Here is a 14,763-nt window from a genome sequence, read left to right as displayed (position 1 = left end):
TTCTTTTGGACTTGACTGGCTGTGCTATCAAAGTATACAAAAGGTTTGAATATAATCGTTATTACAGTTGATCTTGATAAACTGTTGGCTCTTGAGCCTTTAATGAACATTAATAATAGTGAAGGATTGCCATGTCTAATTCAAAGCTTTGTTTCATCGATGAGCCTTAAACAGCATGACAGTGTGTTATCATACCCTAAAGCTATACATGGTGTTCTCTTATCAATTCTCCTCTGCTCCATTTCAAGCGGGCCGCATAAGAAAGATTTTTTGTGACACTAAAACAATTAGTGGATTCTGATTCTTGCACTATTGCAGAGTTCTCCACATAGTTTCTGTTGAGATTTTAAGTAACCATCTCACACTCCCCCCTCCTCTACCCTTGTCATTTTACCAATTCCACAGTTCTCCACATTGTTTCTCTAGAGATCACAGTTTCCCTAGCCAACAATGGACCTACCAAGCCATGCCTTGCCTGAGGTCATTTGTGGCTGGCCCTGTTTGGCCCTGGTCTTTTCTCGCCTCCTCCAGCTCCCCAACCCCACCCCCCCCCCCCCCCCCCCCCCCCCCCCCCCCCCCCCCCCCCCCCGCCACCCCCACCCCCTTTACTTTCAGTCTGAAGAAAGGTCCAGACCCAAAACATCCCCCATCCTTTTTCCCCAGAGATGCTGCCTGACCCGCTGAGTTACTCCAGAACTTTATGTCTATCTACTGCACATTTCCACTCTTGCTACCACACATCTACCATCCCCCAAAAAGACCTTCCCATTCCCAATCTACTCCACACACCTGGCCCTCCTGATAATGTCTGAGCCTCACTCCCTGATCCAAAACTCTTGCTCCATGCACGCGTATTAAGGAGTTTTGAGCCTATTTATTGCTGATGATTTAGCTACCCATTACCCTGATCCTGCTACGTACCAGGATTTCTTTTTAAAGACATTTGGAGATGTTTTCTTGCAATGATTATTCATGGAAGCAACTCTACAACAGCTTTTTCTTTGTTAGTTCTCATGAGTCTGGTTTACAGCATGAATGAAGCTTTATTTACACACATTTGGAAAAGGCGTATGTGAGAACGTACTTGTGACTCTGGTGTGATTTAATGTGAGGATAAAGAATCTTGTTGTATACTTCAGGCCGTCTCGTGCAGCGTCTTGCACATTTTGGTGCTGATGCTTAAGTTCCCATTTGGTTAAACTCCACGGTAGGGTAAGCAAAGTTTTACTGTTCTTTCTGGTGTGAAATCTTCATTCTTTTAAATCCTTTAAAGTAGTCATTTTAAAATGATTGCCAACTCACAGATGCCTATTTGAGTGCAAAATATGGTGTTGATATTTTGCTGCAAGTAATGCATTTTCAGTCACGGTTGGTTTGTTTTCTCTTACAATTTTGTGGGGGGGAAATAATTGTGCTTGTCGACTTAATGTTTTTTTAATTTAAATCAATAACCATAATAAATTAAGAACATTCTGGTATACGATGGGAAGTTTAGTTTTCGTAAGAAGGATAAGAAATTCTAGCTTCTAAATTGTGGTCCAAGGAGGGACTTTTTGATCAAAATATATCATCTGCTTTTGAGGGAAATGAGCAGAAATAGCTGGAAACACCAAGTTGGCCAGGTAACATCTAAAGCTCACCAGGGTGCTTGGAGTGAAACGGTAACTCACAGATGCTGTCTGATCTATGAGTCATAGAAGTTCCACAGCGTGGAAACAGGCACTTTGGCCCAACTAGGCTACACTGGCCAACATTATCCCAGCTACTCCAGTCACAACTGCCTGTGTTTGGTCCATATCCCTCCAAACCTGTCCTATTCAAATGTACCTGTCTAACTGTTTCTTGCATCCCTGCCTCAACTATCTCCTCTGGCTGCTCTTTCCATCCATACACCCACGGTTCTGCTCAGATTCTCATTAAATCTTTTCCTTTCACTTTAAACCTATGTCCGCTGGTCCTCGATTCACCTACTCTAGGCCAGAGACTATGTGCATCTTACCAATCTATTCCTCTCAGTTTTAAGCAACTGTTGCTTTAAAGCATTTTCTGTTTTGATTTTAGTTTATATCGTCTGTAGTTTTTTTTAAGCACAGCTGATTGCCTTGAGACCTCAGACACACAAGAGAGTCCTGTATCTATTTTCAATCATAATTTGTAATATAATTACTAACAGTGTAATTAAAGGTAATCTTCGTCTAATTGTGCAACAGCAAACAAAAATAATGTTCTCTCAACTAAAATATTAAGCTTCGGAAAGATGTTGCACAGTATACGGTGGCATAACAAGGTGTGTAATTTCCCTTTTTAGAAATATCTGACCTTGGTTATATTTCTCACATTTTCTCCAGGTTTCTATTATCAAGAATCACCTTTAGCCCAATGCTATGTTGTTTTTGGTTGCGGTAGTTATTGCGAAGGTTGTCATTGTTGAAGGCCAATCTTATCAGCTATGGATATTGATCAACTCGGTGTCTGTCCCAGAGTACAGAGGTGTAGTGTTAAGTAGCTCAATTGGCAGGTTATGAGTCAGATACTTGAGTTCAAATACCACTTTGGAAGTGGCACTTTATAAATACAAGTAATTTTATAGAAGAGCAACGATAGAGACTCGGCATTGTGAATTGAAATATGTTGCTGTATTCCTTTTATTTTAGGCTCTTAAATAAGTGAACACTTTAAAGAGCCATTGAAAATTGTAGTTATTTTACAACAAGCAGTGAGGTTCTGTTTTTGTCAGATGTTGTAAATTTCATTGCAGAAAGCCAGGAAAATGTGTTGTGAATTGTTAAGAATGAAACTGAATGAGAAGAAGGTGGGTGAATTATGATATTCAATGGAAGGTATAACCAAAGTTTGTAATTCTAGAATTGAAAGGGTAAGTGGCGAAAATGTGTTTCTATTCAGGATGAGTTGGTGACAATGCTTAGTTGTGTCTGGCTAGAGATAACCGCTGGAAATGTGTAGGAAGGAACTGCAGATGCTGGTTTAAACCAAAGATAGACACAAAATGCTGGAGTAACTCAGCGGGATAGGCAGCATCTCTGGAGAGAAAGAGCGGATGATGTTTCAGGTCGAAGCCCTTCAGACCCTTCTTTAGACTGAAGAAGAGCCTCGACCCGAAACGTCACCCATTCCTTCTCTCCAGAGATGCTGCCAGTTCCGTTCCGCTGAGTTATTCCAGCATCTTGTGTTATCTTTGACCGATGGAGATATTCCATTTGGGTTAAGACACCATGGATGACTTGGAAATTCATCTAAATTGCCTGAAGCAACACAGGATCTGATTGTACAAATAACCAAATCACTCAAGGTAACAGATTGATAAGGCCATTAAAAGGCAAACCAAGCACAAGAGTTTAATTCAGGGCTACGAAAAGTAATGAACCTAGACTAACCATTCATTAAAGTAAGGAGAGGTCACATTTTTGAGGTAGTGTACACTGTCTTGGTCACCACATTATATAAAAGGATGACGAGGATTGGATATAATATCAGGATGAGCAGCAAGGCTCTGAATCCCATGAGTAAGAAGATTTTGGTCTGAAAAGCATGATGGATTTTTTTAGAGTATTTCCACTCGAAGAGTGTACTAAGCAGCTTTCAATGTGAGATTTACACCAAGAAATCGATTGTCTTGGACTATGACTACATGGCACACGATCCCACATTGGCATTCTTTACGAATGGTAAAGAAACATTGAGGGAACGGTAGATAAGGAGTCTGTAATGGAGGTTTCTGCTGATGTATTTTGTAGAGGATTGTGGAAAGCTAGAATGAGGCACGATGATTATCACATGGACCTGCTTAGACTAAAAACCTGTTTCTGTGTTGTATATTCCATCTATAATTACACAAGATTTCAAAGGGACCACAGACTTCTAGTACTAATATGGGTTTATAATCCAAATGTGGGTTTATAATCCAAATCTCTCCTGCATCTTGTCATCATCATGTTTTCAACACATGCATGTTTTGGTTTTGAATCTGAAGAACTGCCAACAGTTTCAATGTAAACAAATTCAGTAATTGAAACAAGAATCGAAGCATGATGTATATGGTGACCAACTGGACATCATCAAGAGCATGAATAGTTGTAATATGGCAAATGCGTCAATTAGCAGAAGGGCGATGAGGCACGTGTGCGTTAGGTTTTGCTGCTTCCCCTGCTCCACAGAGTCATCCTCCACTTAATGCTATTGCTTAACGCTTTTGTGACAGGAACCTTATGAGGTCTGCTTCAACTAGAATAAGCCTGGTTGACTAACATAATTAATTTTTGATCCTACCATGGATGGTAATGATTTTAGTGATGGAGCTATAATGTAAGTGAGACAAGACAATAGCTGAGATGAGGACCAATTTGGGAAATGAAATCAATATTTACTCACATAGTTCCGACATCTACTACAAACCTACTGACTTCCATAGCTATTTTAACTACACCTCTCCCCACCCTGCTTCCTGTCAAGACTCTATCCCCATTTCCCAATTCCTCCGTCTACGCCGCATCTGCGCCCAGGATGAGGTGTTCTATATCAGGGCATTGGAGATGTCCTCATTCTTTAGGAGATGGGGGCTCCCCTCTTCCATTATAGATGAGGCTCTCACTAGGGTCTCCTCGATATCCCAGAGCTCCGCTCTTACTCCCCCTTCCCCCCATTCGTAACGAGGACAGAGTCCCCCTTGTCCTCACCTTCCACCCCATCAGCAGTCGCATACAGCATATAATCCTCCAACATTTTCACCACCTCCAACGGGATCCCACTACTGTCCATCCCTTTCTGCTTTCCGCAGAGACCCTTCCCTCCGAAACTCCTAGTTCAACTTGTCGCTTCCCACCAAAACCACCCCCTTCCCCAGGTACTTTCCCCTGCAACCGCAGGAGAACAACACCTGTCTTTTTACCTCCCCCCTGGACTCCATCCAAGGACCCAAACAGGCTTTCCAGGTGAGGCAGAGGTTCACTTGCACCTCCTACAATCTCATCTACTGTATCCGCTGTTCCAGATGTTAACTTCTCAACATCGGCGAGACCAAGCGCAGGCTCGGCGATGGTTTCACTGAACACCTCTGCTGATTCTGTCTAAACCTGCCTGATCTCCCGGTAGCTCAGCACTTCAACTCCCCCTCACATTCCTAATCTAACCTTTCTGTCCTGGGCTTCCTCCATTGTCAGAGTGAGGCCCAGCACAAATTGGAGGAATAGCACCTCATATTTCGCTTGGGTAGTTTACACCCCAGGGATATGAACATTGACTTCTCTAACTTCAGATAGCCCTTGCTTTCTCTCTCCATCCCCTTCCGCTACCCAGTTCTCCCTCTAGTCTTACTGTCTCTGACTACATTCTATCTTTGTCCCACCCTCTCCCGTGACATCAGTCTGAAGAAGGGTCTCGACCCGAAACGTCACCCATTCCTTCCCTCCAGAGATGCTGCCTCACCCGCTGAGTTACTGCAGCATTTTGTGTCTCCCAGTATTTACTACTGTTTGTTGACATTTTTTTGGTTTTGAACATTTGAAGAAAAGTGTTACTTGGAAGGACCCATAAAATGTGACCAAGTAGCTTCAGTGTGAAGTTTGCAGTGACAGGGGGCTGTTTTGCATGTCTTATGGTGCTAACCTTGAATAGTTATCTGGAAGATGTATAGTTTGCTCCATTTTAACAGATTTTATACTACAGTTAAATTCTGCTTCAGGAAGTTTTATAATAGAAAGTTGGATTCAACTTTGCAGAGTGTGTGTGTGCGCGCAGAGCTACCTGCTAATTGAACAATGCTGTCTATCTCCCTGCAAATGCAGTCAATCCCATCCAGATTACGTGATTTCAAAATATGATTCGTATAAAATAACGGCAAACTATCTTCTGAAGACATAACAGTAATTGCACTCCAAACTTTAAGATCCAATTGTGTGGAAAGTATTTTTTATTTTAGCACTCTAGATAAAATTGCTCAACAAAGGTATTTTGTGATAGTGTCTCCCTGTCTGCATCTTCTCATGCTGTGATAGGTTGGCGCAGGGTCATGTGCTACGTTTCCCCTTCACAAGGATCACTTTCATTGATTGCTTTCATATTGTAGGCGATCCAAGTGAAAACTGAGCTCTCTGTCTTTGAATTTCAATACGCTTGGCCTCTGGTCCTCCTGCAATGCCTCCGATGAGAAACAATCTAGCTACGCTGACAAATAGATGATAAATACATTCCAAAGAGTAACAGCATTCATTGCCAGTCCTACTATTGGGTGAGCATGAATGATTCACATAGTATTGCAGTGATGAGTGAATTCCACAGAAGTGGGAAGGAGATGTTTGAGAGAATAAGACAGTTGCATGGTTCATTGACCATTTGAAACCCATATGTTTCTTAAGAGTTACAGTGCCCTCCATAATGTTTGGGACAAAGAGCCATCATTTATTTATTTGCCTCTGTATTCCACAATATGAGATTTATAATAGAAAAAATCACATGTGGTTAAAGTGCACATTGTCAGATTTTATTAAAGAGTATTATTATACATTTTTGGTTTCACCATGTAGCAATTACAGCAGTGTTTATACATAGTCCTCCCCCCCATTTCAGGGCACCATCATGTTTGGGACACAGCAATGTCATGTAAATGAAAGTAGTCATGTTTAGTATTTTGTTGCATAACCTTTGCATGCAATGACTCTTGAAGTCAGCGATTCATGGACATCACCAGTTGCTGGGTGTCTTCTCTGGTGATGCTCTGCCAGGCCGGTATTGCACCATCTTTAGCTTAAGCTTGTTTTGGGGGCTAGTCCCCTTCAGTTTTCTCTTCAGCGTATAAAAGGCATGCTCAATTGGGTTCAGATCGGGTGATTGACTTGGCCACTCAGGAATTGACCATTTTTTAGCTTTGAAAAACTCCTTTGTTGCTTTAGCAGTATGTTTGCGATTATTGTCTTGCTGTAGAATGAACCGCTGGCCAATCAGTTTTGAGGCATTTGTTTGAACTTGAGCAGATAGGATGTGTCTATACACTTCAAAATTCATTATGCTACGACCATCAGCAGTTGCATCACCAATGAAGGTAAGCGAGCCAGTACCATCAGCAGCCATACATGCCCAGGCCATAACACCCCTGCGACCGTGTTTCACAGATGAGGTGGTATGCATTGGATCTTGGGCAGTTCCTTCTCTCCTCCGTACTTTGCCCTTGCCAACACTCTGATATAAGTTGCTCTTTTAAGTACTTCTTGGCAAACTTTAACCGGGCCACCCTATTTTTGCAGCAAACCATTGATTTGCATCGTGCAGTGTAGTCTCTGTATTTCTGTTCATTAAGTCTTCTGCGGACAATGGTCATTGACAAATCCACACTTGACTCCTGAAGAATGTTTCTGCTCTGTCGGACAGGTGTTTGGGTATTTTTCTTTTTTATAGAGAGAATTCTTCTATCATCAGTTGTGGAGATCTTGGCCCGGCAGTCCCTTTGCGATTAGTAAGCTCACCAGTGCTCTCTTTCTTCTTAATGATGTTCCAAACAGGTGATTTTGGTAAGCCTAAGGTTTGGCTGATGCCTTTAACAGTTTTATTCTTGTTTCTCAGTCTCATAATGGTTTATTTGACTTTCATTGGCACAAGGTTGGTCCTCATGTTGATAAACAGCAATAAAAGTTTCCAAAGGTGATGGAAAGACTGGAGGAAAGACTAGGTGCTAAGAGCTCGCGTATACATGCATTAAGGAGGTATTTAAACACACCTGAGCAATTACAAATACCTGTGAAGCCACGTGTCCCAAACATTCTGGTGCCATGAAATGGGGGGATTATGTATAAACGCAGCTGTAATTTCATCAATGAAGATGTGAGCCAGTGAAACCAAAATGTATTAAAATGCCATTTAATAAAATCTGACAATGTGCACTTTAAACACGTGATTTTTTTCTATTACAAACCTCAAATTGTGCAGTACAGAGGCAAATAAATAAATGATGGGTCTTTGTCACAAACATTATGGATGGCACTGTATGTGCACCACAAATCATAATCATAATCATAGTTTATTAGCCAAGTGTGTTTTGTAACGTACGAGGAATTTGAAACGATAATACTTTGATTAATTCCTGTAAAGCAACAAGTTATGGTGTCTAATCATTGCAGTTTTGCAGCATAAAGCTATACTGCGATAACAGATCAAGTTCATAGAAACTCTTAATTATTGACATAACTTTGTAGGAACCGTCGTCCTAACAAAGGATATTAAGTAATTCTTTGACAATTGGCATGATATTGTGAGGACACAGTCTGCACTCTTGAGATCTTTGCATAGGCTTCTGTAAAATAGTTGGCATATTTTCTGGTGCTTTATTCAACAATTCCTTGTGTCTCTGCATAGAAGATGAGTGCTCTAATCTAGGTGTGCACCAAATCAAAAAAAAAACTAGAAGCTGACAATCTGAAATTTAGAATAAAAACACACCGTCTGTAAAGACTCAGCAGGTCAGGCAGCATCTACAGACATAGATCATTTGCTGCCTGATCTGCTGAGTGCTTTCCAGCAGTTTATGTTTTTATATTAAGTGTGTAACAAGGCTGGTGTACAGACTGATGCGCTGCACTCCGATATAGTTGCACATCTTAGAATTAACGTTCATTCCCTGTATTGTTTAAAGCCCTCCACTACCATTGTTACTGGCAGTGATGATCTCACTGTGCAGGCAGCCAAGGCAGAACTTTGGATCATTACTCACAAGAAGGGTCTCGACCTGAAACATCACATATTCCTTCGCTCCATAGATGCTGCCTCACCCGATGAGTTTCTCCAGCATTTTTGTCTACCTTTGATTTTTCCATCATCTGCAGTTTTTTCTTAAACACAGGAATTGTTGAATCAAGGCGGTTAATATAGTAATTGTAGAGAATATCAAAATTCAAAAAGCAGTTGTAAATTGTATTAAATAATGAAAATTCAGCTAGACTAGGCTACCTCAGAGAGATTATTCTGAGAAAACGTATTTGGTAACTGCATATCAATATATAGCTTCTTGATGGAGTGACTCAGTAGTAATAATAATAATAATAATACACATTTATTGTCATTGTAAATACATACAACGACATTTCAGGTGCACTGCCCGAGCAGAACTCCAACGTAACAGATGAATAATAAAGACAATGGAAACAAAAACGGCAAAAAAAACGTTGTCAAGTCAGAATGTGCTAAATTTCACAGTATAGTATTGTAGCAGTACAGAATATTGGCTACGGGGTGTGTGTGTTCAGTGCAGAGTTCAGAGTGGTGATGGCCTTGGGGTAGAAACTGTCCGTTAATCTTGTGGTGTGTGATTTGATGGACTTGTAACGCTTTCCGGAGGGCAGAAGGACAACCAAGTGATGTGCGGGATGAGATGAGTCCTTTAGTATGAGTGATGCCTTCCGCAGGCAACGAGAGCTATAGATCTCTTCCAGATCTGTTTCCAAGTTAGTTTAGTTTAGAGAAAAACCGTGGAACCAAACGACATACAGACAGCACCCGTAGTCAGGATCAAACTGGGGTCTCTGGTGCTGTGAGACAGCACCTACCTTTGTGCACACCATATCGTCAGAGTAATAGCAGTGTGCTTCCAGCCCAACAACCTAATTATCTAATTTCCGACAGGTTTAATAATCACCTTCGAAATTATCAAATTTGATAATATTGTAAATTTCCCCTGTTCTTCTACTTCTTGTAAATGCAAAGACAAAGAAAGCTGGCTGGTGAAAGCTTTAAAACAGCAAAGTATGTTATATTCTAAATGTAGTCAAAAACTGCTGCAAATTTAGATTATAATGCAAGTATAGGGAAGTCAAGTGGTCATCAAAACAATGAGTTCTACCGGCAGATAATTATATAGAAAGATTTTTCTTTTGTTGACAATTTTCATTAAAAGACTAATTTAGTCTTACGGTGATGAATGATTTGTCTAAAGCACTTCTCCAAACTGACAGGATTTGGAAAATGATTCTGATGTTGGGTGGTGAGGCATTTTAAATAATGTCATTGAGATAAAAAGGAGAAAAAAAATTGGAAAACTTAGCAGGAAAGAGTTGTTTATGGAGAGAGAAAAACAGAGTTCATCAGAGTTGCAGATTGGTGAATTTTCGTTGGAACTGGGAAAATGTAGAAATCAAACATGTTTTAAGTTGCGGGGAAGGGGGGAAAGTGGATAGATTGAAGGTAGTGGTTGTGATCGGGTGGAGACCAAGAGAGTCTGAAGGATACACATAATGATGGTACTGACTGAGAGAGGATGTGAATGCTTGTTAATGACCTATCAGCGAGTGATTTTAATAGAAAGATGAAGGTTGAAAACAGAAGAGGAGAGAAAGAAAAAATGGAGAGTAGACAAGTGTTGCAATGGCGATGTTGAAAACATTGGAAAAGCAATCCAATGCAGATGCTGGAAAGTGAAGTACAAAATAGAGAATGTTAGACATTGTGCATGCTTGGCAGAATCTGTAGAGAGAAAACAGTGGTGACATTTCAATTTGATGATCTTTGATCAAAATTGGTTCTGTTACAAATCGGTAAGATTGGTGCTGAAATTATTGAATTCTGTGTTAAATCCTCAGGTGATGTTCTCCATTTTTTTTCCCGCACATTTCCAACATCTGAAGATTTTTGTTTTCCATTTAGATTATAGTATATTCTGTCAGTAGTGCATTTGAGTTGCAGCCAGCCAGCCATCTCATACTGACACATAAAGAAGCAAACAGTTTACACGGGCCTCAAGTAGTAAAAGATGACGGCTGTCAGATAAGCAATGCTATTTTATGTGAACACTATACATTTAAGGTACCTGTATTTCCCCTGTTGAGAAAGAAGAAATCCAATGCATTTCAGGGTCCCAGGGTAAAATTAGGCATTTACAAATCAATTTTCTGGCAATTATTTCAGGAACGATCTAAATATTTCATTGCTGCAGTGCTTTCCTTTGGCTGATCTTAAGACACAATAAGAGGTATTTTAAGAAAGATTTTCAAGTTCTGAGTGTATTGAGTGTATGTTGATTTTGCATGACTTGGCAGACTAGCTATCTCAGGGGCGACATTGCCAACCATGTTCCAAAGCTCTTGTGCTTTGGTTAGTGTCTTCTTGTATCACATCCATCCTTGTGTGTTATCACCATTTTCCATCCATTTTGCCGACATATGATCTCTATTCTTTTGGAGAACATGGATAGGTGACGTTTTAATCCAAAGAGTCCCGGCTAGAAACATCCGCTATCTATCCTCTCCAGAGAAGCTGCCTGACCTGCTGAGTTATACTAGCATTTTGTGTCTTTTTTTTGTAAACCAGCATCTACATTTCTATTGGTAACATACAAATACAAATCGTGCCATCTTTTCTGTGAGCATCGGATCAAGAAGTCTATTTGGCATAGAGGAGAGTGAATTGTTTTCCATGCTGTTCATGGAATTTTGAGCAATTTGTAATAGCACCACACATGAAATCCGTAAGAAAGAAGGAGAGCGTTGTGGAAGCACTTAAGAACTGTCTAGACGAGCATTTGAATCGGTCTGGCACAGAAGGCTCACAGCCAAGTGTTGGAAGATGGGATGAATATGGATGGTTGCCCACAGGTTGGTGTAGATGTGATGGGCTCAATTGTCGTTTGACACTATGAAAGAAGCTGAGGCAGAAATCAAAGTAACATTTCAAAGCACCGACCTTTACGATATGCAGATGATGAACCCAGTTAGCTAAAAGAAAAGAGAAGCTGAAAAATCTTACGGAAGGCGAAGATGAGAGTGTGAGAGGCGCCTGTTTATTAAACACCAAGTCACAGGTTGCATGAACATGAATGTGGATCTAATGATCAAAGTGAAGGTAGTGAATGTTCTTCATCCTCCTGGGAGACGGAGTAGGTGTAAATAAAGGTGCGACCTTACAAAAGCAGAAGGTGACTAATGAACAGCCAAGTTGAGCTTGATCAAGATAATTGAAGTTAGCGATAGTGCTGTTGTAAGCAAAGCACGGTTCGTCAGGATATCGATCTTACTAGTAGTATTAAATGGATACGTTGCCCTCCATGTCAAAAATAAGTTGCAACTCCACTACACCTTGTTTGGTCTGATTTTATGTTCACACTCCGACGTTTGTCAATGGACGTTAAAGATCAATGTTATATCAGTTAATAAGATGGTTGCCAATGTTTCATTGCTGCTGCTGCCATTCACATGAGGGGAATGAATAGCCATTCCACGCTTGTTACCTATTACCTTCATTCCATCATCGGGTTTGAAATGCTAAAGCAACAACCCAAAATGCTCCTCCATTTATGAGCATTACTGTTGCAAATATTCAGGATCCATTTTAACCAGATCTGACAAGAGGTTAATTGCTTCTGAATGGATATCTACTCTACATTCTGTATCACTCTGCTGCAATCCTTTGCAATATGTAAGATTATCTGTTTTCTTTGAATTGCAAAAAGAAATGCAGGAATAATTTGTGGAGAGAATAATGTGTTTTTTATGTAAAAAAAGTCCTCAGATGTGTTTTATTCACACAATAGTTCTCAAATTTCACTGTTCCATTGCTGGTACAGAGACAGTTAAACATATTGGACTCTTGAAATGTTTTCTGCTTTGGATTTTTACAGAGATTTTTTTGCCTTTAAACATTAGATTTCCTTTAACCTGAACAAAAAATCCTCTCCCAGCTTTATTGATCTGACTGTGAATTTAATCTAAATTAATTTTAAATTAGCTGTTGACTGGATACCATTTTATCATTCTATCATGTACAGGCAAATTCATTTGGGTTGTGTTTGCTGTTTCCATACCACAGAACTGGTTCATCTGGGGTAGATTTAAGCAGTGTGCCTCGCATTTAAAGATTAAAGCTGGCTCCAAGAGGCGGATATCTGATCAGTGTGCCGTTCGTACACTGTATGCATGGATGCAGGATCCAGAGGGAAGTGAGGTGGGAGGTAATTATATTGGTAAAGCAAACTGATCCGTATTTTCTTTTTCTGCAGTCACAATGAGTGGAAGGTAACGTGCAAACATCCGGTGACAGGACATACATCGCAAGAAAACTGTATATTTGTCATGAACGACGAGTAAGTCACAACTTTCTCCTTGTGTACTGCGCCGTAATGTTTATGCAAACAGCTGAAAATCGGTACAGGCAATATTCTAGATGCTTAATTTGCTGACTTGGAAATATTTCACATTCTTGTCCAATTAATTTCACTGCTTGCAGATGTTTTTAAATTCGCACTCTGCCATTTAGATCCCACTGTGGTTTTTAAATTAAATACTTTTTTTTCTGGAAAGGCAGCACAAAAATACTACACTGTAATTGAAATTTTTGCTGTGTTTTCAAAGCAGTTTATTATATGACTGACTATAATTGCATCCAAATGTTCAGTGACTTAGTACTTGCCAAATCCTTATGACTTTAATCTTTTGCAATTTATGCTAAAATTTCATGAAGATGTGGCATCACATGAACAAGAGATATTCTATAACAAAATATGTTCTTTAACAAGAATTCGATACACAATTCCAGTTTATGTAAGTGGAGTAAGGTTTCGGCCCGAAACGTCGCCTATTTCCTTCGCTCCATAGATGCTGCTGCACCCGCTGAGTTTCTCCAGCAATTTTGTGTACCTCCCAGTTTATGTAATATGGTGACAATCTGCTTAACTTTCACCATTTTTTAAAATGCGATGCCCATGATATTGCTGGGTTTACAATAGCTATCCATGGAAGCATGCATTTCCTCTTTCGAGCACCTAAATAGGTCAAATGGACATCCATCCTGCGCATCAATTGTGTGTCTGGAGCAGATGGTTAGAGGTCCAAAGTAGTAGCTTCAGGGTCTCGATTTCTGCCTGTCCCTGTTCTCCTAAAGCACTTCAATTAAGCTACATTGATTTATATTGAGGAATAAGGTCAGTCAGTTGTATCTGCCCTATAATTTTGTGAGTCTCCATTTTAAACAGTAGTATACAGTAGAAAATGGGGTCACCAAAGATTACAATTTTTGATTTTAATAATATTTGTGTGAGCTGCAAAAATCGAGCAGTCTCGTTGGCGTATCACTGAAATTGCAGCAATCCTTAAACTGATGAATGGATGTATTATTAAAAGAGTGCCATTTAAAATGTTCAGCTTCATGTTTAAATGAATCCCAGGATGCATGCTGGTGTCATTTTCTTTCTTTGTGGTAAGATATGTGGATCTCAAAATTCTGGCTGTGGGAGCAGAACACTTACGACCACATCAGTCAACGGCAGCCTCCTGCAAACTTTGTTTCATCTCCAGGCTTTACACTCTTTGGATAGCCAATGTATGCCAACCAGTATTTCGCTTTGATGAAACGGTCAGCATGAGCGGTGGCCAGATCAATTATGGTGCGCAACTTGGGCAGGGTTCAGATTTCAGCGGGGTCGGGAATCACCGTGGCAGATGGCTGGGCTAGTAGAAGATCAGAATTTGGGGCCGAGTCCTGCAGTGACGGATAGCTGAGGTTGGGGTGGGAACCATTTTGTTGTGTGGAGGAACCTGGTGGTTGCGATGGAGTATTGTTCATGGCCATGGCCTTAATGTCTGGGAACAAGAAAGAGATTGGGGAGAAAGAGGAGGGTGCAAAGGTAGAGTGCAAGAGGGTGATCGGGATGATTTCCTGACAGGAATCCCATTTCCCTGTAACCACATGAGTTTTCTCCAACTGCTCCAGTTTCCTCCCACATCCAAAAGATTTGTGGAATTGCAGGTTAATTGGTCTCTGTAAAAAAAAAAAAAA

General features: G+C 40.4%; 1 protein-coding gene across 1 annotated transcript in view; it reads left to right on the top strand.

Moving 5' to 3' along the window:
- Positions 1 to 14,763, top strand: part of plekha5 (pleckstrin homology domain containing, family A member 5) — a 251,081-nt gene that overhangs the window by 108,837 nt on the left and 127,481 nt on the right. Inside the window, 1 exon segment of the mRNA XM_055652880.1 lies at positions 12,989 to 13,072. Within this exon segment, the coding sequence (XP_055508855.1) occupies positions 12,989 to 13,072 (84 nt within the window).

This window comes from Leucoraja erinacea, chromosome 22, assembly GCF_028641065.1.
Source record: "Leucoraja erinacea ecotype New England chromosome 22, Leri_hhj_1, whole genome shotgun sequence".
Classification (NCBI taxonomy): domain Eukaryota; kingdom Metazoa; phylum Chordata; class Chondrichthyes; order Rajiformes; family Rajidae; genus Leucoraja; species Leucoraja erinaceus.
This window is presented reverse-complemented; position numbering and strand designations above follow the sequence as displayed.